Source organism: Nannobrachium achirus (assembly GCF_963921795.1).
Source record: "Nannobrachium achirus genome assembly, chromosome: 7".
Taxonomy (NCBI): Eukaryota; Metazoa; Chordata; class Actinopteri; order Myctophiformes; family Myctophidae; genus Nannobrachium; species Nannobrachium achirus.
In genome coordinates this window covers 69,443,807-69,466,360 of record NC_137816.1, presented here as the reverse complement: position 1 = coordinate 69,466,360, position 22,554 = coordinate 69,443,807, and the positions used below count along the sequence as shown (strand labels likewise).

At 43.5% G+C, this 22,554-nt stretch overlaps 1 protein-coding gene across 1 annotated transcript in view; it reads left to right on the top strand.

Annotated features, from left to right (window-relative positions):
- Nucleotides 1-21,032, top strand: part of LOC308289069 (uncharacterized protein) — a 76,178-nt gene extending 55,146 nt beyond the window's left edge. The window contains exons 16-24 of the mRNA XM_080730620.1: nucleotides 5,661-5,752; nucleotides 6,277-6,376; nucleotides 7,789-7,880; nucleotides 13,166-13,244; nucleotides 15,932-16,170; nucleotides 17,113-17,238; nucleotides 18,995-19,136; nucleotides 19,376-19,414; nucleotides 20,180-21,032. Coding sequence (XP_080586746.1) covers nucleotides 5,661-5,752; nucleotides 6,277-6,376; nucleotides 7,789-7,880; nucleotides 13,166-13,244; nucleotides 15,932-16,170; nucleotides 17,113-17,238; nucleotides 18,995-19,136; nucleotides 19,376-19,414; nucleotides 20,180-20,463 — 1,193 coding nt within the window. The 3' untranslated portion in view covers nucleotides 20,464-21,032. The remainder of the gene's footprint in view (nucleotides 1-5,660; nucleotides 5,753-6,276; nucleotides 6,377-7,788; nucleotides 7,881-13,165; nucleotides 13,245-15,931; nucleotides 16,171-17,112; nucleotides 17,239-18,994; nucleotides 19,137-19,375; nucleotides 19,415-20,179) is intronic.
- The last annotated feature ends 1,522 nt before the right edge of the window (nucleotides 21,033-22,554 follow it).

The window sequence follows — 22,554 nt, the reverse complement described above, 5'->3', positions numbered from 1 at the left end:
TCTTCAAACCTTTAGTCCAGTGCTCTTCAAACCTTTTAGTCCAGTGCTCTTCAAACCTTTAGTCCAGTGCTCTTCAAACCTTTAGTCCAGTGCTCTTCAAACCTTTAGTCCAGTGCTATTCAAACCTTTAGTCCAGTGCTCTTCAAACCTTTAGTCCAGTGCTCTTCAAACCTTTTAGTCCAGTGCTCTTCAAACCTTTAGTCCAGTGCTCTTCAAACCTTTTCACTTTATTTATTGGGCATTTCAGCCACAGAACCACCATTTGATGACATTTAGCCTCTCAGACCCAAAATGGAATATCTTTTTTTTTTCATTGGATAACAATGATACATCCACAATTCCAAGCTGTATTGATCAATACACCCTTGAAATGTGGGCTCAATCACACAATGATGTATTCATGATTTCATTCCACAAAGTTCACATATATGCACTTGCACGCACGCACACGCACACACACACACACACACACACACACACACACACACACACACACACACACACACACACACACACACACACACATTTGAAATGTTTATTTATGACCACATAAACAGAGCTACAAGGGTGCCTCATACAAAGGTCATAAACAATGACCTTTGTAATGCAATCAGATCATATGAAAGAGCAGCCAGTTACAAAGAGCCTAAACGGCAGAGCATTGTTACATACAGTATAGATGACATACTTGTCAGACACAGCGTACATAAATCATGGGTAAAGGAAACAACTCCTCCTCCAAATTGAGCGGCTTCCTATAACGGCTGACACTGAGCAATACCTTGCTAACTGTTTGGCCCTCCTTTTGGAGAGGCCTGCCATTTGAAGGACACTCACAACCAACTTGTGCAAATGCCCTCCCAGGCTGCCAAAGATAAAAACTAAACGTTTACATCTATAGCCTAGCTGTGAGATGGTCTGCACTAGCTGTTGATATTTCAGCACTTTGGTTAGAAAGGCTTCTTCCAAGCTGTAGTCAAAAGTACAGCCGACCTGGAGAAAAATAACAAATACGAATACAGTGAGGAGCATGGTTGCCTGGAAACCAGATGGAGAGATTAAGTTTAGTTGGTAAAACCTGTAATCTTGCTTTCAAAGTAAAGACAACAATGCACTCATCTATGGCAACATTTTTGAACAGAGTGAGAGATAGAATGGTCTTCCCCTGCAGTCTCAGCTGAGTCCAGTGCTGCCGCTGCCTTTGCTGTTGTGCCCATAGGAGGCGACCTCGGGCATTAATCAGTGGAAGTTGGTCTTCTGCTCCGCATACAGTCATAGTTGCTCTCACAGAGATACTGGGGTCAGATATAAAGTCCTCCGAGACAGCCACCACCTCAGAGTTAGACCCTACCCACTCCAAGGTAACATCAGCCCAGCAACACAAGTCATTTAAGTCCGGCCAGTCTGACCACACACCAAAGCCAGGGGAGCGACTGTCCAGCTTTCCATTCGGTTTCCTCTTAAAACCAAGGAAGTTAGAGTCCGAGCCACGAGCTAGCGTCTTTTTAGGTCCAAGAATAGAGAAGAACGAGCAAGCATTCTCACATACTGGTCGTCACTCTTCAGCATATTCAACAGATGTATAATACAAGTACAATATAAACCCATTCGAAATTGGGAACACCCAGACCACCCTCGCCTTTACAGTGAAATATAATATTGCGTGTTGTGTGTGTTTAGGCCAGTCCATTGCCTCAGTCAAATCACGCAGTGATTATCGTGGGACATGTACATTGGAGAATAGGGGCTCTATTATGATCCAGGTCTTATGCCTTATGCCTTAACTTCTTTGCCTTTTTTTTACTATTTTGAAAAACATGTTTAAATACTTCTAATGCTGATCTACATCTGCATGTTGTGAGCTTGCAGATCAGCTATTTGAAATATTTAAAAAAATGTGTATATATAGTAAAAAAAAGGCAAAGAAGTTAAGGCATAAGGCATAAGACCTGGGTCATAATAGAGCCCCTGTGTTGTACTTTGGCCAAAGCCATTACTCGAACTGCCTCCAGCTTCATGATTAGAGGCAGGGGCGATGCCTGAATTAAATCAAGTCTGCTGGAGTATTCAGAAATGATTTAATCGACCTGGTCTTTCCATTCGCCTGCCACATTAAACTTGTGACCCAGGTATGTGTATGTTTCATTGCGTGAATAGACTGTTATGGGTTTATTGCTAATTGTGAATGCAGGTATTGTTAGCCTGACACTCAGCCTGAATTCAGGCTTTTGCAAATCCCGCCCCATTCTGCCCTGTTACTATGATGGGACATTAACCCTGGGCAGATTGTTTTTATAGTGGCAGTGAATGAGATTTTTTTTTTTTCATAGCCTCATTATTGCAATTTAAAGTACCAAAGGAAAAACATCTAGGTGAAATTAATAAAAAGGGAAGACAAAGGTACAGAAGTTACATTGCAAAACAGGGGGTTTCCCCGAAAATATATGTTTTAATTTGTTTAATCCCAGTGGGACAGAATCACTATTGCAGATTCTTTTATAGTGGAAGTGGATGGGATTTTTTTCCCTTCATAGCCTCATTACAGCTATATAAAGTACCAAAAAAAAAACACATCTACGTGATATTAATAAAAAGGGAAGAAAAAGGTACAGTAATTACATAGCAAAACAGTAATTTCCCCCCGAAAATATATGTTTTAATTCGTTTAATCCTCTGGATCAGAGAGAGAATAGAAATCGCGCATTGCATCTTGGGTAGGAAGAGGAGAACTATAATCTGTTCTCCTCACATAATTCATACTTGTCAGCTGTCGTAACGACGCTGTGGGAACGCCCCCTGGTTTACTTGTGTCGGGCAGAAAACCACGTGATCTAGCACAGACCTCCAGTCTGCAACCCGACAGAAGCGTTTCACTGCCCTCCAAAAAGGATTGCAAAGCGACTTTGCCACATGCCGGACAGTTGTTGTACGATTGGTGTTCTAATAGACGAGGAGATAACTCCGGAGCATTATTTTGCGAGTGTTTAGTGTTGTGTTAGTTGTGTAGTACAGTGTTAACACACTGTACGATGTTGCGTGGTCGGCGAGTCATCAGGTCGTTAGATTATTTCACACTAAACAAGTGACTTTCTTTCTTGAAATCGTCTGTCATAATAATATTGTTGTGGTTTTCACACTATGAGATTGATCACACACTGTCAGATATTTCACCAGGATGATCCTTGCCAAAGCAAGAGTCACAAATAAAATAAAAACGGTTGAAAATGGATAACATATAGCCTATACATTGGGAGGGGGGACAGCATTGTGTAAAGTTATGTCACATTGTGACATTTTATATATATACAGGGTATAAAGCTTTTGGAACAAATAACAGCATTTCTTCTCAAAATGCATTTAAAGGTAGCAGCTCTGTTTCATACTGTATGTGCAGTAGGTGTCAATCCATGGTTTATTCATAGTTTACTCTATTCACGTCTGTAATAAAAACAGCAAAATATTGTTGAACTCAAGTCTCCATGGTGTGAGTATAATCAATAGAAGAAAAGTCATTTTGAGGGTGAACTATGAAATACATTTTATTTTCTATGTGTTAAACGGACGAGGCTTGCTTAACGAGTTTTAATATGCTACAGCTGGAGAGACAACAAGACGACGTCAATTCTTAATCCAGCAGTGCTGGATTTAAACAACACAATAATCGAATCACGATCATCACATATTGTGTTTGGAAGCTGTTTACTTACTACATTAAGGACTTTATTAATTTGGAACAGAGGATATCCTACAGGTAGGAGGAAAGCAGAGTGGACTTTGTTCAGTGTGTTATTGTCTCTGTTGTTGCGACTTGAGTTAATGGCCATGGCAGCCCACATTTACATCTCTAAAAGCGTAACACTTTCTCAATTGCCCGGCCGCTTACTATAGTCAATGAATGGAACTGGTTGAGCGACATTCCTAGGCCTAGGTCCTCTCCACACTGTACTGTCCAGTCAGGTCTTTACACAATGGAAATAGAGATTTATTTATGTTTTAATTTAGGCGAGATCAGCTCTCAGTAGGCGGGCGCCTCGTTCGCCTAACGTTCCCTACGCTTCAGTTCATGATATATCCATCCATCGATCTATCCATCGATCTATCCATCCATACAGACAGACAGACAGACAGACATAAGTTCTGTCTGTGCTCACATGCTGTCTGCTCTCATTTAACACGGATCTTTGAGGGTGCGCAGCCTCTTTCATACTGTATGATAAGTTTGCGACAGAGCCAAATATCAATTGCTACTAGATATCTAGAAACGCTCGGGAAGAAATCGCTGAGCGATATATTTTCTTGCGGCCAGATCTTCGGGTGATGATATTTAGTAGTATGTCCTTATTTAGTAGTACTACTAACACTAACCCTATCAGTTAGTGTTGTGTTTTACAGTGAGCATTATTATCAGCTTGCGTATTCTCTTCCATGGGCGACGCTATTGTTGTTGTGACATTCTACGTGCTTTCTGCCCGACAGCATGGAGGAGGGGGGCAGGGGGCGGAGTCACTGACAAGTATGAATTGGCTGGCTTTTCGTAATTCTGCCCATTTAAAATATATGTACCCAAACGTAACAAGTTAGACCATTGATAAGGTCCATGTGAACTAGTCTGTTGAAGCTTATTCATTACAATGATCGCAAACGCTATGGTCGCGAGCGGCCTGGCCGTGCTCCGCAGTGCGGACAGCCGGTGAAAGACGGCTCCCACTTTCTCCGACTGCAGAACTCCACCCCCGCTTGCAAAAAGTGAATGCATTTTTCTGGTTGGCCAGTCAGGGAGTCTCAGGGACCAATCAGAAGGCTGACAAACGGTGAATTGACATTTCGTTTCACTTCATTTTTCAGTCTGAAGTTGGTTCCACCCAGGGCGATTGCTGGGATGGGCGTTGCCAAAGAGGCAGTCTTCTGTGATTGGCTCATCGTCTGACCAACACAACAGTAGCAAAGCAGATGACATAGTGTAGTGTTGTTTTGTGTGGCTGGCTAGTGGCTAGCCTGTTGCTTGCTAGTGCTACTTGCTAACCAAAGAAACAGCAGGAATAGGAGCACAACAAATTAGTAATCAAACACAACATAACATGTCTGCTGCTACTGATGTTTCATAGCGAGATCGATACGATCGCATATTACCACAATTTACCGCATTTTACCGCGACGCGATGTGTGCAGTTCCGTCCGGCGGCGGCAAATTGCACATGAGTTCTGGGAAATCCCCACCCATGCTGATCACAAGACGCTGATTCACGACGCTGATTCGCCGTACGGATTTTCGAATGAGGAAAGTCTCTTCAATGAGAGCAATTCTAGACCCCTGAATCGCCAAAACAATCATTTAAAGGTGTGTGGCTAGCGTTTCAGGGTCCGCCTTTCATAAATAAGTGGGTTTTGGAGAGCATGTTGTTAATAACAGCCCCTTGATAAGAGGCGACCTGCACGTCATCTGCATACCCCTGTACGGGGTTAGGGGAAATAACATTGGCGGGGGCGGGCATACAGAGCCACTTCAGCCAATGGTTTAGTCCTAAAATAAAATGTACAGCACTCCATGGGAAGCCACTTTTAATACCTACTTGTAAAGGGATGGGGTCTGTGAGCTTTTTACCACAGAGCAGAGCCATTGAGCAGGCTAGTGGTCTAACTGGTATTTTTTGTCATTACAGAGAAAAAGAAGCAGTATGAGGCACTGAGGGACTTCAAGCCACCGGATAAACTGGAGCTCAAAGTGGGAGACATCATTGACCTCATTAAAGAGGTACATTTTAACTCCTAGGAATCGAGAAAACTTCTCTACTGGGTCATATTTGACCCATAACACCACAGATGTCACTTTTGTATAGAGATCATTAGAATGAACTAAAATTACATGAATTTTTTTATTTTTTTTTGTTGCATTTAAATAGCTGTTTCTGAGGATATAATGCAGTCCTTCTTCCTTATATGTTCTATGATGAAATACATGGCAGTGAATGAGAACCGGCTGGACCAGCTTGTGAACAAACACTGCTTCTGAACCATTGTGACATTTTTCTTACAGTATAATCGGATCAGGAAAAGACTTGACAGGTTGTTTTGTAATCACTGGATGTCCAGTATGCACACTATGGAAATAATTCTATTGAGGGATCTAAACAGTCTTGCAATACTTTGGCCCATTTCTAAACTTTCTTCTACTTCCAGAGAATGTTGTTCAACTGTTAAAGTTGATGTTTAACAATACATCAGAATCCATAGAGGAGTCCAGGTGGATACATTATGTCTTATGTCTTGTACCTTCAGGATGAGGGATCTGGCAGGTTGTACGGCAGCTTGAATGGAAAGAAGGGTGTTTTCTCTCCCCGCCATGTCAGAGAAGTGAAGACACCAGGAGATGAGCCAGGTCAGACTGATCTGTCTGGTTTCATTAAAGATCTGCACCATGACATGAACTCCTTCATATTGTTGGGCTTTATTTGTGCTCCCCTGCATTCCTTCTACCACCAAGAAACAAACAAACAAACCTAACACATCTGAACACTCTGGCTTTCACTTTAAATTCTCTGAACAGACCATTTCATTTGCTTTTGGCCAATCACAGCGAGCCTTGATTTTAGGCTTTCAAAAGAGCATTTTCTCCAACCCACCATTTGTAATAATAATAATAACTAGAAAAGAAAATTTCTAAGAAATTTTAAGTGTGCCTGCAGCTCGCTAAGTCTGTGCAACCTTGTGTAGCGGTTGGTGTTAGTGTTTCGTTTTGAGAGGGTCGTTCCCCCTGAAAAACACGTTTTGGCATGAAACGGTTACGTTTTGCGCGTTTGTGGTGCCCCCTATGGGTCGAAGTGGAAATGCTTTTGGGTATATGTTCAGTATAGCGCCCCCCACTTGTGGTTAAAATTTGGTGTCGACTGGATGTTTCGTTTGTGATTTATGGCTACTTCTTATAAAACGGGCTCCTCCCGCTAACTTTGGAACCCTGTTACGGAAGAACGGTAAGGACTATCAAAATATCGTTTAAATATGTTTATCGCATGAGTCCATAGATTGTGTGTATCGATTTTTGTGACATTTGGAAAAAATATGTAGGAAAAGGAGCAAAAAGTGTGTTTTGAAGAAAATTCAAAATGGCGGAGAATCTATCCTGACGCAAATGGCGTGGCCTATAAGAGGAGATGCGTCATGACCCAAGGAATCCAGGGAAAAAGGAATTTTAATTTTCCGACCCACGGTTCAAGAGTTACAGGCCGAAAGGTAAAGTGGACTGTTATAGCGCCACCATGAGGCCAACTGACGAAATTATTTTTTATTTAATCCTTGATATCATTATAAATCTCCTCTCCAAGTTTTGAAACTGTAGCCCCTATGGTTTGCGAGAAAAAAAATATTGAATGTGAGTTTTTGCGATTCCCATTATAAGTCAATGGGTAAAATTAATTCACTAATAAATTAATATCAATTAAACGATACAACTTTTCTCTTAGAAAAGTAATAGCAACCTATTCCCGGCCGAGCCGCACGTTTTGATGTATATATTGCGTGGGTGGCGTAAATTGTGCGGCAGTTATTACGAGCAGAAATTTGCAAGAACATGACTTACTTACTGACTTAAGTATGGCGGATTACAATAAGTGTTTTGCCATTGCATGGCAGGCACACTTAATGATGAATATTATTATTGGTGTTATTTAATACACTCTTGAAATGTGGGCTCAATCAGACAATGAATGTACACAATATACACAGGTGATGTCTCTATCTTCTCTGTCGTTGAGCAGGCTGGTGGTCTAACTGGTTTATTCTTGGTCATTGCAGAGAAAAAGAGGCAGTTTGAGGCATTGAGGGACTTCCAGCCACGGAATAAACTGGAGCTCAAAGCGGGAGACATCATTGACCTCATTAAAAAGGTACATTTATTACCCTCACGTCATTGACCACATTAAAGAGGTACATTTATTACCCTCACGTCATTGACCACATTAAAGAGGTACATTTATTACCCTCACGTCATTGCCCTCATTAAAGAGGTACATTTATTACCCTCACGTCATTGACCACATTAAAGAGGTACATTTATTACCCTCACGTCATTGCCCTCATTAAAGAGGTACATTTATTACCCTCACGTCATTGACCTCATTAAAGAGGTACATTTATTACCCTCACGTCATTGACCTCATTAAAGAGGTACATTTATTACCCTCACGTCATTGACCACATTAAAGAGGTACATTTATTACCCTCACGTCATTGACCTCATTAAAGAGGTACATTTATTACCCTCACGTCATTGACCTCATTAAAGAGGTACATTTATTACCCTCACGTCATTGACCTCATTAAAGAGGTACATTTATTACCCTCACGTCATTGCCCTCATTAAAGAGGTACATTTATTACCCTCACGTCATTGCCCTCATTAAAGAGGTACATTTATTACCCTCACGTCATTGACCTCATTAAAGAGGTACATTTATTACCCTCACGTCATTGCCCTCATTAAAGAGGTACATTTATTACCCTCACGTCATTGCCCTCATTAAAGAGGTACATTTATTACCCTCACGTCATTGACCTCATTAAAGAGGTACATTTATTACCCTCACGTCATTGACCTCATTAAAGAGGTACATTTATACCCTCACCTGGCTAACACGCTAAGCTAATGTATTAACACTTGCACTGTGTTAGAAACCGCAGGTCACGTTTGACCCAGAATCCCAATCAGCTTCATAAATCACAAGTTTATAGAGGTATAAGAAGTGTGTGATTAGTTTATGTGATTCATTCCCATCCTATTTTCATTTCCATGGAAGAAGGGGAAGAAGTATATAACTACATATTTACACATTCACATGGTACCTGAGATTAAAAAATAAAAAAAAGTATAAAAAACTATAAGAAAGGTGCGTGGGGTTAGGGTTTCATCTATCAATATAACTCAATCAATTATAAAAATCTTAAAATTCACTTTTTGGCCAGGCCTGGAATTTTGTCATTTTAGAGTCAAGGCCAGTTGGCCTTTAGTATTGTCAAATCTTTGAGGGCACAAAGGCCAAGTGCCAGGGCAGGAAGGCCATCAATTTTAAGTTGACGGTCACAATTAATTTAGCTTAATCGTTAAGTTTGCACTATCATTGATTCATTGAATGAATACTTTATAGAAGTTTGCATAGGAAGAGTACAGTAGGCCTACAGGACAAGATACAAGGTCTACTAACAGGATTTAAACCAAAGCATTCATGAATTAGTGTTAATTTTGCCATTTTTAGATTTAGTCTCATTCTTAGTCCAGTCTCAATCACCCCTTGTTAGTTTTGAATCACATTTAGTCACCCTCATCTTGTTTTTATTTAGTTTCAGTCGACTAAAAGTCCAGCATTTTAGTCTAATTTTAGTCAACATAAACTGTTTATTTTACCCCTTAATTTTTTGTCAGGAGACAAAGATTTACATCTAATCATAATTATTTCACACACCATTTACTCTCATCCTTGTACAGTACAGTACGCCTACAGTACAGTACAGTACAGTACAGTACAGTACAGTACAGTACAGTAGGCCTACAGTACAGTACAGTACGCCTACAGTACAGTACAGTACAGTACAGTACAGTACAGTACAGTACAGTAGGCCTACAGTACAGTACAGTACGCCTACAGTACAGTACAGTACAGTACAGTACAGTACAGTACAGTAGGCCTACAGTACAGTACAGTACAGTACAGTACAGTACAGTAGGCCTACAGTACAGTACAGTACAGTACAGTACAGTACAGTAGGCCTACAGTACAGTACAGTACAGTACAGTACAGTAGGCCTACAGTACAGTACAGTAGGCCTACAGTACAGTACAGTACAGTACAGTACAGTACAGTACTGTGGGCGCTGGCCGGGGCACTGACTGGGGCACCACGGCCACTGTGGCCGTTTGGTCATGTCATTTTTCGAGGGGCAACGGCGGCCATGGCCGTCGTCTCAGCCGTGAAATTCCTGCCCTGCTCTTTGCATTTCCTTAAGTGAAGACAATGGATAATGATGTTATCTGCTCTAAAAGACTAATATTAGAACACACTTCCAAAAATATATTACTTGTGTTTAGTTTTGTCAACTGTCAGCGGGGAGTGTTGGGTGGGAGGAGTAGGAGAAAGTCCCTATGTCCCCCCGGTGGGGGCTCCTCACTGGCAGGTGAGTCAGTAGGATACAACAGTACGTCCTCCCGGTGGGGGCTCCTCACTGGCAGGTGAGTCAGTAGGATACAACAGTACGTCCTCCCGGTGGGGGCTCCTCACTGGCAGGTGAGTCAGTAGGATACAACAGTACGTCCTCCCGGTGGGGGCTCCTCACTGGCAGGTGAGTCAGTAGGATACAACAGTACGTCCTCCCGGTGGGGGCTCCTCACTGGCAGGTGAGTCAGTAGGATACAACAGTACGTCCTCCCGGTGGGGGCTCCTCACTGGCAGGTGAGTCAGTAGGATACAACAGTATGTCCTCCCGGTGGGGGCTCCTCACTGGCAGGTGAGTCAGTAGGATACAACAGTACGTCCTCCCGGTGGGGGCTCCTCACTGGCAGGTGAGTCAGTAGGTTACAACAGTACGTCCTCCCGGTGGGGGCTCCTCACTGGGTGAGGTGAGTCAGTAGGATACAACAGTACGTCCTCCCGGTGGGGGCTCCTCACTGGGTGAGGTGAGTCAGTAGGATACAACAGTACGTCCTCCCGGTGGGGGCTCCTCACTGGCAGGTGAGTCAGTAGGATACAACAGTACATCCTCCCGGTGGGGGCTCCTCACTGGGTGAGGTGAGTCAGTAGGATACAACAGTACGTCCTCCCGGTGGGGGCTCCTCACTGGCAGGTGAGTCAGTAGGATACAACAGTACGTCCTCCCGGTGGGGGCTCCTCACTGGGTGAGGTGAGTCAGTAGGATACAACAGTACGTCCTCCCGGTGGGGGCTCCTCACTGGGTGAGGTGAGTCAGTAGGATACAACAGTACGTCCTCCCGGTGGGGGCTACTCACTGGCAGGTGAGTCAGTAGGATACAACAGTACGTCCTCCCGGTGGGGGCTCCTCACTGAAAGGTGAGTCAGTAGGATACAACAGTACGTCCTCCCGGTGGGGGCTCCTCACTGGCAGGTGAGTCAGTAGGATACAACAGTATGTCCTCCCGGTGGGGGCTCCTCACTGGCAGGTGAGTCAGTAGGATACAACAGTACGTCCTCCCGGTGGGGGCTCCTCACTGGCAGGTGAGTCAGTAGGTTACAACAGTACGTCCTCCCGGTGGGGGCTCCTCACTGGGTGAGGTGAGTCAGTAGGATACAACAGTACGTCCTCCCGGTGGGGGCTCCTCACTGGGTGAGGTGAGTCAGTAGGATACAACAGTACGTCCTCCCGGTGGGGGCTCCTCACTGGCAGGTGAGTCAGTAGGATACAACAGTACATCCTCCCGGTGGGGGCTCCTCACTGGGTGAGGTGAGTCAGTAGGATACAACAGTACGTCCTCCCGGTGGGGGCTCCTCACTGGCAGGTGAGTCAGTAGGATACAACAGTACGTCCTCCCGGTGGGGGCTCCTCACTGGGTGAGGTGAGTCAGTAGGATACAACAGTACGTCCTCCCGGTGGGGGCTCCTCACTGGGTGAGGTGAGTCAGTAGGATACAACAGTACGTCCTCCCGGTGGGGGCTACTCACTGGCAGGTGAGTCAGTAGGATACAACAGTACGTCCTCCCGGTGGGGGCTCCTCACTGAAAGGTGAGTCAGTAGGATACAACAGTGCGTCCTCTCGGTGGGGGCTCCTCACTGGCAGGTGAGCCAGTAGGATACAACAGTGCGTCCTCCCGGTGGGGGCTCCTCACTGGCAGGTGAGTCAGTAGGATGCAACAGTACGTCCTCCCGGTGGGGGCTCCTCACTGGGTGAGGTGAGTCAGTAGGATATAACAGTATGTCCTCCCGGTGGGGGCTCCTCACTGGCAGGTGAGTCAGTAGGATGCAACAGTACGTCCTCCCGGTGGGGGCTCCTCACTGGCAGGTGAGTCAGTAGGATGCAACAGTACGTCCTCCCGGTGGGGGCTCCTCACTGGCAGGTGAGTCAGTAGGATGCAACAGTACGTCCTCCCGGTGGGGGCTCCTCACTGGCAGGTGAGTTAGTAGGATACAACAGTGCGTCCTCTCGGTGGAGGCTCCTCACTGGGTGAGGTGAGTCAGTAGGATATAACAGTATGTCCTCCCGGTGGGGGCTCCTCACTGGCAGGTGAGTCAGTAGGATGCAACAGTACGTCCTCCCGGTGGGGGCTCCTCACTGGCAGGTGAGTCAGTAGGATGCAACAGTACGTCCTCCCGGTGGGGGCTCCTCACTGGGTGAGGTGAGTCAGTAGGATACAACAGTACGTCCTCCCGGTGGGGGCTCCTCACTGGGTGAGGTGAGTCAGTAGGATACAACAGTACGTCCTCCCGGTGGGGGCTCCTCACTGGCAGGTGAGTCAGTAGGATACAACAGTACGTCCTCCCGATGGGGGCTCCTCACTGGCAGGTGAGTCAGTAGGATACAACAGTACGTCCTCCCGGTGGGGGCTCCTCACTGGCAGGTGAGTCAGTAGGATACAACAGTACGTCCTCCCGGTGGGGGCTCCTCACTGGGTGAGGTGAGTCAGTAGGATACAACAGTACGTCCTCCCGGTGGGGGCTCCTCACTGGTTAGGTGAGTCAGTAGGATACAACAGTACGTCCTCCCGGTGGGGGCTCCTCACTGGCAGGTGAGTCAGTAGGATACAACAGTACGTCCTCCCGGTGGGGGCTCCTCACTGGCAGGTGAGTCAGTAGAATATAACAGTACGTCCTCCCGGTGGGGGCTCCTCACTGGCAGGTGAGTCAGTAGGATACAACAGTACGTCCTCCCGGTGGGGGCTCCTCACTGGCAGGTGAGTCAGTAGGATACAACAGTACGTCCTCCCGGTGGGGGCTCCTCACTGGCAGGTGTGCCAGTAGGATATAAAAGTAGTGACAACGCACATGTGTGTGGGGAGGAATTTATTGGGGAGTAAAAAATATTATAATAATTGATTGTAGTTTTTACTTTCTAAATGTACTCTCAGAGAATGTTGTCCAACTGTTAAACTTGATGTTTAACAATACATCAGAATACATACAGGAGTTCAGGTGGATAAACTATGTGTTGTTATGTGTCTTGTACCTTCAGCATAATAACTGGTGGATCGGCAGCTTGAATGGAAAGATGGGTGCTTTCCCTCCCCGCCATGTCAGAGAACTGAAGACAGGTAAGACTGAGCTGTCTGGGCTTCATTGAAGAGCTGCAACTCTGTGTTGTGTTGTGAAACATAAATACCTGAATGCCCTCACTGAAAGTCACCTCAACAGCGCCCCTTGATAGAACAGGTACATTTTTGTATTGCAGCTGAAACGGTTTCAAAACACACAGAGAAAGTACATGGTACATCCATTATATGAATGGTTACAATAGTGCCCCAATTTAAAAAAAAAATTACAATTTCAAAGTTGAAGCCCCACAATACGCTTTCACCTAACAGTACGTGTATGAAAATTGGTGCATTCATGTGTCATGTCCTGACTTCAAAAGGTCATGACCTAAACCCTAAACCCACAACTTGACCGTTTTGAATCATCAAACTGGAGTGACAGCGAGATCCAAATCTGACGTCGGGAATGCGGTTCTTCCATGACGGAGACGGTTCTGAAGGGCTCTTCCCTGGAACTAGACGTTCTACACCGTCAGAACCGCTCCGTCATGGTGGTTCTTCAACTAGAGGTTCTACAGATTTTGATTATTATTACAAAACAAAGCTTCAGCCCTGTATACATTTTGGCCATTTGCGACGCATTTGGAGCTTGTAGATCTGCTATTTTCAAAAGATTTGAAAACTTGAAATGGGACAAACATTGAGTACTTTTGGTACTTTAAGTACATGTTCACCCTTTGTCAGCCTTCTGATTGGTCCCTGACTAACCAACCAGCAGGCTCTATCTGTAGGGGCGGCATAGCTCAGGGGTAGAGAAACCATTATTAGAGCACGAAGGGTTCCCGAAGGGTTCCCAGTTCGAATCCGGGCTCCCCCTGAGTTAATGTCGAAGGGTCCTTGGGCAAGACTCTGAACCCCTAATTGCTCCCGGTGAGCAGGTTGGTGCCTTGCATGGTTTCCTCGGCCACCGGTGTATGAATGTGTGTGTGAATGGGTGAATGCAATGCACAATCTATGTAAAGCGCTTTGGATAAAAGTGCTATATAAATGCACCATTTACCATTTACCATCTGACTTGTCCCGCCCTGGTTCCGCCTTTGTAATGTTGAATTTGCTAAAACATAATTTTATGGAGAAATAAAAACATTTAAAAACATGCTGAGTCACTATACTGCCACTGAGCAGCTCCATTTCACTGAAACCAAGTTTGAAATTAGAATTGAACACACAGAATAACAATACAAAGCAACTGAATTAAAATGGTAGTGGATGGAGTGTCTCACCTAGTGTCCCACCAAGACACAGCAACCAGTGGGTGTGAAGATTTAGTTTAGTTTATTTTTCAGTCAGAAGAGGGGCGCGACATCAGGCGGGACTTGACAAACGGTGAATTAAATGTTAATTAGCCCTATTCACGGCCTGCCCACTCAGCAAATTTCTCAGCAACTTCCTGGTGCTGACATCAGCTTTGAAGGGTAAACCCTGCTAAAATAACACAGAAATCACTGGACTTAAAGCCAACAAATCATTAAAGTAAATTATAATGCTTTGTGCCTTTTACTATCTTGTGTTCTTGATCATGCTAGCCGTATTTTATACTTTACTATTCGGAAATTGCATTAAAGTTATACCATGTAACTTTTTTTATAAAACAAATCTTAAAATTGTCCTAACTGTTAAATCGCTAAAGTTTTAGAACCCCCACTCTGTTATTTTCAGCTTCTGAAGCCTTCTCTTTATATGTTTTCTATGAGTTGTGAGGAGGGGAGAATTTCCCGGCAAAATGATGTCATCTCCCACATGATACACTACCGGCCAATCACAGCGCCGATCATACACCACCGGCCAATCACAGCGAGTCTTGCTGTCTCTAAAGGAAGTAGCTTCCCTCAGCAACTGTGTTTGCCAGACCCATGAAATGGGTAGGCCTACATAAGCAAATGTCGGTCTGTCCGGGTTTTCTATATAAAGGGTATATATGATGATGACATGATGATGACATGCCTACAAAAGGCATGATGTCATAAATGATGATGACAGACAGGGGGTCTGGCACAACCAGGTTGACCTGGTCTAGTTACATTGGTGAAGGAATCTTGCTTGCTACTCCCTCAATCCTGGTCTAAAAATGATGGGAGATGGCTCTACGGAATCGTATCGGCGAGGCGGAGGTGCTCGCGACGGCCGCGGGGGTCCACGGACCCCCGTTCCGGAGGTCCGCGGCGACTCCGGCCGAAAAAAGCAATACCGCTACTGACCACTAGTTGAGCAGCTTCCACAGTACAGCTTTAAATGTGCGATTTCTGTGTTAACTCTATGGGCTTTAAGGAAGGTTTCCCCTTCAAAGCGTGACGTCAGCACCAGGAAGTTGCTGAGTGGGCGGGCCGTGAATAGGGCTAATTCTGGACTTGTACTTGTAAAAGAGTAGAGATACTTGTAGCACTGACTAGCATTGGCTGCTGTGGACACTTTCTGTTTGGCACTGTATTGATTGAAGTTGTGCTTAAGTATTGCTATTTGCTTTTTTAAATATGGCTGTTACACTTATGAGCTTTGACTGTTTTTGACACTTTATGTATATTCTTCATTCCCTTTGTTGGTGTACCTTGCTCTTTTACTGTACAATGTACTTTTTCCTTTTCATACTTCTCTGTAACTTTGTAAATATCCTTATACCGCTGTGCTGCCTCCGGGCATGTTATTATCCCCCTTGGGATAATAACATGTGAGTACTTTCCCCCCCACAGGTCTGTGTGTGGTCCACATCACAGAGGAAGGGGTGGAGCTCTTAGAACCACTGGAAGTGACCCAGACTCATGTGGTTGTAAGCGTGAGCCACCTGTCTCTGTTTGGACTGCTGTGGAGGCATATCCAGGATTATCTCTTTCCAACGTCTGCTCAACTTCTGATGTTCCTTCAACCACCAGAACGCAAAACAAGGAGACTGAACGTGTTAATGCTGCCAGGCAACGTGCCTGTCATAGAGGTAACAAATACAGTATGGTCTGTTAAGTTGCATCTTAGTTCTTTAGACTAATTGAAGTTCAATTACAGATTTTGAACAGACATCCAGAGGCTAGTCTGTGGGCATGGACACAGTGGACAATCAATTTAAAACAAGTTTATATACAGTATAGTGCCTGTAATAAAGTTAAGGTTTATATACTGCATGGTGCCTATAATAAAGATAGTTTGTAAACTGCATGGTGCCTCAAAAGTCTATAGTATCTCCTAGAGCATACATGGGCAACTGGTAGCCCGGGGGCCACATGCGGCCCCCACCTTCACTTAATGCAGCCCACAGGTTAATACTGGAATACTGATATATTATTATATTTCAGCTGTTACAATTCCAAACATGACCTGCTTTAATTCCATCAGTCTATATTAGTAGCTTAATGACTAGTAGGCCTATAGTAGTATTAAAATGTATTTTTTATGTCCAATGTATTTGTATTTAAGTTCATAACGTTAACATGAGTTAAATGTGTTTGAAATTCAATCAAAATGTTACATTTTAGGATTCCAATTAAAAAATATTGAAAAAATATTTCAGGATTCCAATTCAAAAGAATCTCAAGCTCAAAACGCATTCAGCGCGATGTGTTTTGAGCTTGTAGATCTGCTATTTTTGTTTCTTTTGTATGAGATAGGCTACTAGAACGTAGGACGTAGCAATATACAATGTGGCCCACTGGAGTGAAGGTGGAAATATAGTGGCCCTCGCCATCATCAAAGTTGCCCACCCCTGTCTATCTCCCCTGGACCAGAGAGATGTTTCTTTGGTCTAGTGGATAAGATGTTGGACTTTCACGCGGGGTTCACATCCCGGGTGTTACACCTATGATGAAGACACATGAGCTATTACAAAATTCTTGCAGTCATTATGGTTGAACCTACTGGTCAAGTTGTGTTTGTGTCTTTGTAGGTGAACACATTCCATCAAGAGTTAAACCTGAATGGAGACCTGGTGAGGAACCGCAGCTGTGAACTGACCTCACAGCAGCGCTACAGACTGCAGTGTGCTTCAGATGGAGTAGGCGTACTGCCTAAGGTATTAATGATCACACATTAAACTACTAACTTCACATGAAGTACTGCCTAAGGTATTAATGATCACACATTAAAACTACTACCTTCAAATGAAGTAGTACCTGAGGTATTACCGTATTGGCCCGAATATAGGAGGACATTTTATTCTAGAAAACAAACCTCAAAATATGGGGTCGTCTTATAATCGAGGACTAGTCATTACACATCCACGTCGGTAGATGGCGCTGGTACCGAAGTAACCAGTAAGCAAGTGAAGCAACACCAGCCAGTGTGTGTTTATAAAGTCACGTCATTTGTTTGCCAAAAAATAGGGAAGTGTTATTCGATCCATACACATGTTTATTTTCATCCAGATTTAGCTGCTATGTGGATCCACTAAAAGGAAACTCAGGTAAAGGCTTATTTCTGTTGAGATCCTTCTCTTTAACTCATATAACAGTGAATGACAGACGGATAGAACACACTACTATGCAGAAGATATCATCAGATAAAAACACTTGTGAACAAAATAAAAAATAAAAAAACAAAGCTAAATGAAAGGTAAACAAGGGTACTGTTCCACCTGTTCCCTCCCCACCAGGTAAGATTGCATTCAACTCACTGCTGCGCTGTCAAGACCGACAGTGTCAAATGCCTTCTGGAGGTCCAGCATGACCATGACGCTTTATTTGCCCAAATCCACTTCTCTTTTGATTTGGTCAAATAGAGAAGGCATGTGTCCGTGGAATGGGATGATCTGAAGCCAGATTGGAACTCAGTTTTCAAGATATCTTGCAACCTAGTTCGTAGATTTATTTCCATGACTTTGGAGATGGAACTAAGAATTGAATTGAAATGGGCGGTAGTTGCCAGGGTCTAGTCTACCTTGTTTATGCAGGGGCTTTACTTTTGCTAGTTTGACATGGCCCTGTACAGCTACTGAACGACCTCACCCTTTAGGGAGTCTTACTGGTATTATTACTATCACTACAAATACTACCATATAACTATTAATACTACTACTACTACTACTACTAATACCAATACTATTACTATCACTGCAACTACTACCATTACTATTAATACTACTACTACTACTACTACTACTAATACTAATACCAATACTATTACTATGATTATAACGACTACATTACTATTAATACTACTACTACTACTACTAATACCAATACTATTACTATCACTACAACTACTACCATTACTATTAATACTACTACTACTACTACTACTACTACTAATGCTAATACTATTACTATTATTATAACTACTACATTACTATTAATACTACTACTACTACTACTACTACTACTAATGCTAATACTATTACTATTATTATAACTACTACATTACTATTAATACTACTACTACTGCTAGTATTACTACTACTAATACCAATACTATTACTATCACTACAACTACTACATTACTATTAATACTACTACTACTACTACTACTAATAATAATAATAATAATAATAAGGGTAATAATAATACCAATACTATTACTATCATTATAACTACTACATTACTATTAATACTACTACTACTACTACCAATACTATTACTATGATTATAACTACTACATTACTATTAATACTACTACTACTACTACTACTACTACTACTACTACTACTAATGCCAATACTATTACTATCATTATAACTACTACATTACTATTAATACTACTACTACTACTACTACTACTACTACTACTAATACCAATCTAAAATAGATCTATCTAAAACTTTCCTCTGTTCTCAGGCTGTGACTTATCGTCTGAACTACGGACCAAACTACCATCCAACGTTTAGCGTGAAGATTCCTCTCGACGCAGTCGACGTCTCATTGACGTTACTGGGACCTGAGAACGAACAGGTCTGGGAGGATGACTTGGAACTGAAAGGTAAACATAGTTATTCACTTCAATTGTGCACTCTATATAATTTATACATAAATGATGAAAATGACATGAATAAACTCTTACTGCATCAGGCTTATACTATAATGTTTCCAACACTGGGCCCCAGTGTGGGCTGGTCACAATCAAATACAACTAAATATGTCTTCTAGTCACACATGTTGTCAGTTTGGATCAGTCAGTCAGTTTAATCACGTTTAATAAAACATTGCATTATTTTTCAGACTCGTCAACAATGACACAGAGAGGGTCAGAGGTCAAAGGTAAACAATGTGTGTTTAACCCTATTAGTGCCTATCCCGAACAAGTTTGGCTTCATTTCAATCCAATACAATATTTTATTTGCTATTTTACTTACCCCGAGCTGCTTGGAGCAACGTGGGTGGTCCTTGCTCGTCCAGCGCTTGCCAACGAGAGACGCTAGATGGTCCGACGATTTATTCCATTGAAAATGGTTTAAAATAAAGTTTAGACCCCCCCCAATGTTCACCGAATGTTCACTGTAGGCGGCGCGACGTATTCCAGTGTGCCTATCCCGAACTAGTCCGGCTTTTTTAATAAAATGAATAAAATAATCCCAGGCCGCACCAAGCCTGGCTCTAAATTTTAAATCTAGGCGGCCGACCGAAAGCCCTTTCCCCCGGCCCGTAATCGGGCAACGCGGCCGCATCGCGCCGCCCACTCCAATAATAAATCACATCTTTAGACAGGATTTTCTCCGGATTGTGTTTTCAGCCCCAAAGAGAAAGTTTTTTGCGACTGAAATAGCTTTAGATCGGGCTTCTAAATGGGTTAGCATTTTGGCTACGTGTCAGCTAGCTTCCTCCTCTAGTCACCCATAGCATTGGCTGGAGTGAAATCCCAAGGCACTTGGGACAGTGTCGACGGAAGCTAGAGCGAAGGTCTATAGAGAAATTTCTGGCACTCTAGCGCCCCTTGTGGCCGGCAGCACTGTATGAGTTAAGAGTCCCTCTGTCAATCATTCTGTCTGCTAGACATCATGTTGTTTTCCTTTGTTTTGTGTAAAGACAAAAGGTCTTTCTTCGCCAAGAATCGTCGGGCTTTGGTCAGCGACGTCAAGAACGTGGATGATATCGTTGATGACCTGATAAGCTGGGGGTTCCCTGCTGGTTTGTCCGCCAAAGTCCGTGCTGAGACCACAGACCGAGACCGCATGAGGAAGATCCTGGACAGTGTGAGCAGCAAGGCATGCGCAGAAGCCCTGTTCAAAGGCCTACTCGAGCATCAAAACGATGTTATGGTGGAATTACTGGGGGAAAACCTCGGTACCGCGATGCCTCAAAAGCCCTAAAAACAAGGCTCCAAACAGACCAAACTGATCAGGGTTCTGCTTAACCTTCCACTTCAGTGTTTCTCAAATTAGGGCACTTGTACCCCTAGGGGTGTGTGGGGGTATTGCAGGGGGTACGTGAGGAAAAACTAGGAATGTAAATATGTATTTTACTGTTATGGTTAATGATAAAACATTGACAGACTTTGTGTGAACCTGAACATATCTAAACTGTTAAACCAAATGTCATCAATAACTGTTATTGAATAGAAAGCTATGCTGCCAGTATTGTGTTTCATTTTGAACATATTAGAAACTGGACTTTTTGTACTTTTCCAAGCTAAATGCCGTAGTCAGGAGAAGGTGGTACTTAGCATCATAAATCAGTATAAGGAGAACTGCAGCCTTAAAGGTTTGAGAACCACTGCCCAAGACCTTTCTGTGTTATCCTTTTAGGACCACTTCACCTCTGGGACAACCAGATCTTATTTTATTGTTGTGTGGGACACGATCAACACAATTCTGAGTTATCTTTTTTTTTTTTTTTTACAAAGCCTGTAATTAATTTGATTAATTCTTTTAATCGCATCCCAGCCCTAATTAAAATATGTTTTCACATAGGATCAAAGGTTGTATGGTCATGATTCACTGCCATCCTGGATGGCTTGGTTCGAGGCTTAACATAATTGTTATAAATATTTTTGAAAAAGTGTATGGCGAAAATGAATGGGAGATTTTAAGTGGCACCAGGAAACCACTTCCGCTGCGATGCTCTATAATCATCACTTTACCCACATACAGCTCAATGGAGTTAGGAGGTTTTTATAATTATCGTCACTTTATCCAGTGGGCGTCAGCTCAGAAAAAGCTAAGGTATGGCAACATAACTGGTGTCTTGCACGCACACAGGCATGATACATGACAGGCATGATACATTTATTTTAAGACAGTATTTTCTTTTTCTCTGTTTGTACAGTTTCTTGGGCTGGATATGGCAGCCTGGAACGGTTGTTCAAGTGTAGCTAAACTTGGCATGTTAGTAAATGTGCCACAATTAACAATAATGCATTGCACCTGTGCAGCTGACCTGCGGAACCTGGGAATATACCATTCTGTCAAGATGGCGAGAATACAAGTGTGGAGAATACAATTATAACACCTTGTTAAAGTGACCATTTTGTTCAATTTTGCATTTGTAGTTATTTTACTGTAATTTAACAACATAATAGCCAGCACAGATAGACAAAGAGACATTCATGGATTTATATTTAAAAGTAACTTTTATTTTCCGCCCTGGACCCAGGGTATGGCAGCTGCATACCCCTGGACCCCCCTGGACCCAGGGTATGGCAGCTGCATACCCCTGGACCCCCCTGGACCCAGGGTATGGCAGCTGCATACCCCTGGACCCCCCTGGACCCAGGGTATGGCAGCTGCATACCCCTGGACCCCCCTGGACCCAGGGTATGGCAGCTGGATACCCCTGGACCCCCCTGGACCCAGGGTATGGCAGCTGCATACCCCTGCCATACCATATTGACGCCCCTGACTTTACCCACATACAGCTCAAGGAGGGACCCTCAAGGACCCCTGGGGGGTCCCCGGACCGCGACCGCATATTTTCCGGTGAACCTAAGCGCAACGGTGGGGGCTTGGGAGTGTGGGGAACACACACCACTGACTATTGCTGATGATGGAGAGGTTATAATATAGCTTAGCCTTTATGTATTGAGAATGAGAGGCACTCTTGCCAATTTAGTAAGAGACTCGTCGCCAATTGCAAGACATTTAAAAGTTATTTCTGGCCATGACGTGTGGCAGGATCGCAGTTCCACTTGTTTTAGTAGGCTATAGTGTAGGCTTAGAAGCCTTTTCAGAAGTTAATTTAATGTTTTCCATTTAATGATTTCCTTTATCCTCATCTAATCTTGAGCTAATGCACGCAACTGTTTTTGCCATGTTTTAAGGCCTTGTAGGCTTTTCTTAAGTTAATTTAATGTTTTCCATTTAATGATTTCCTTTATCGTCATCTTGCGCTAATGCACACAACTGTTTTCACCAGGTTTTAAGGTCTTATTTTAGTGGTTTCTCATAAGCTTGCGATCCTCCTTG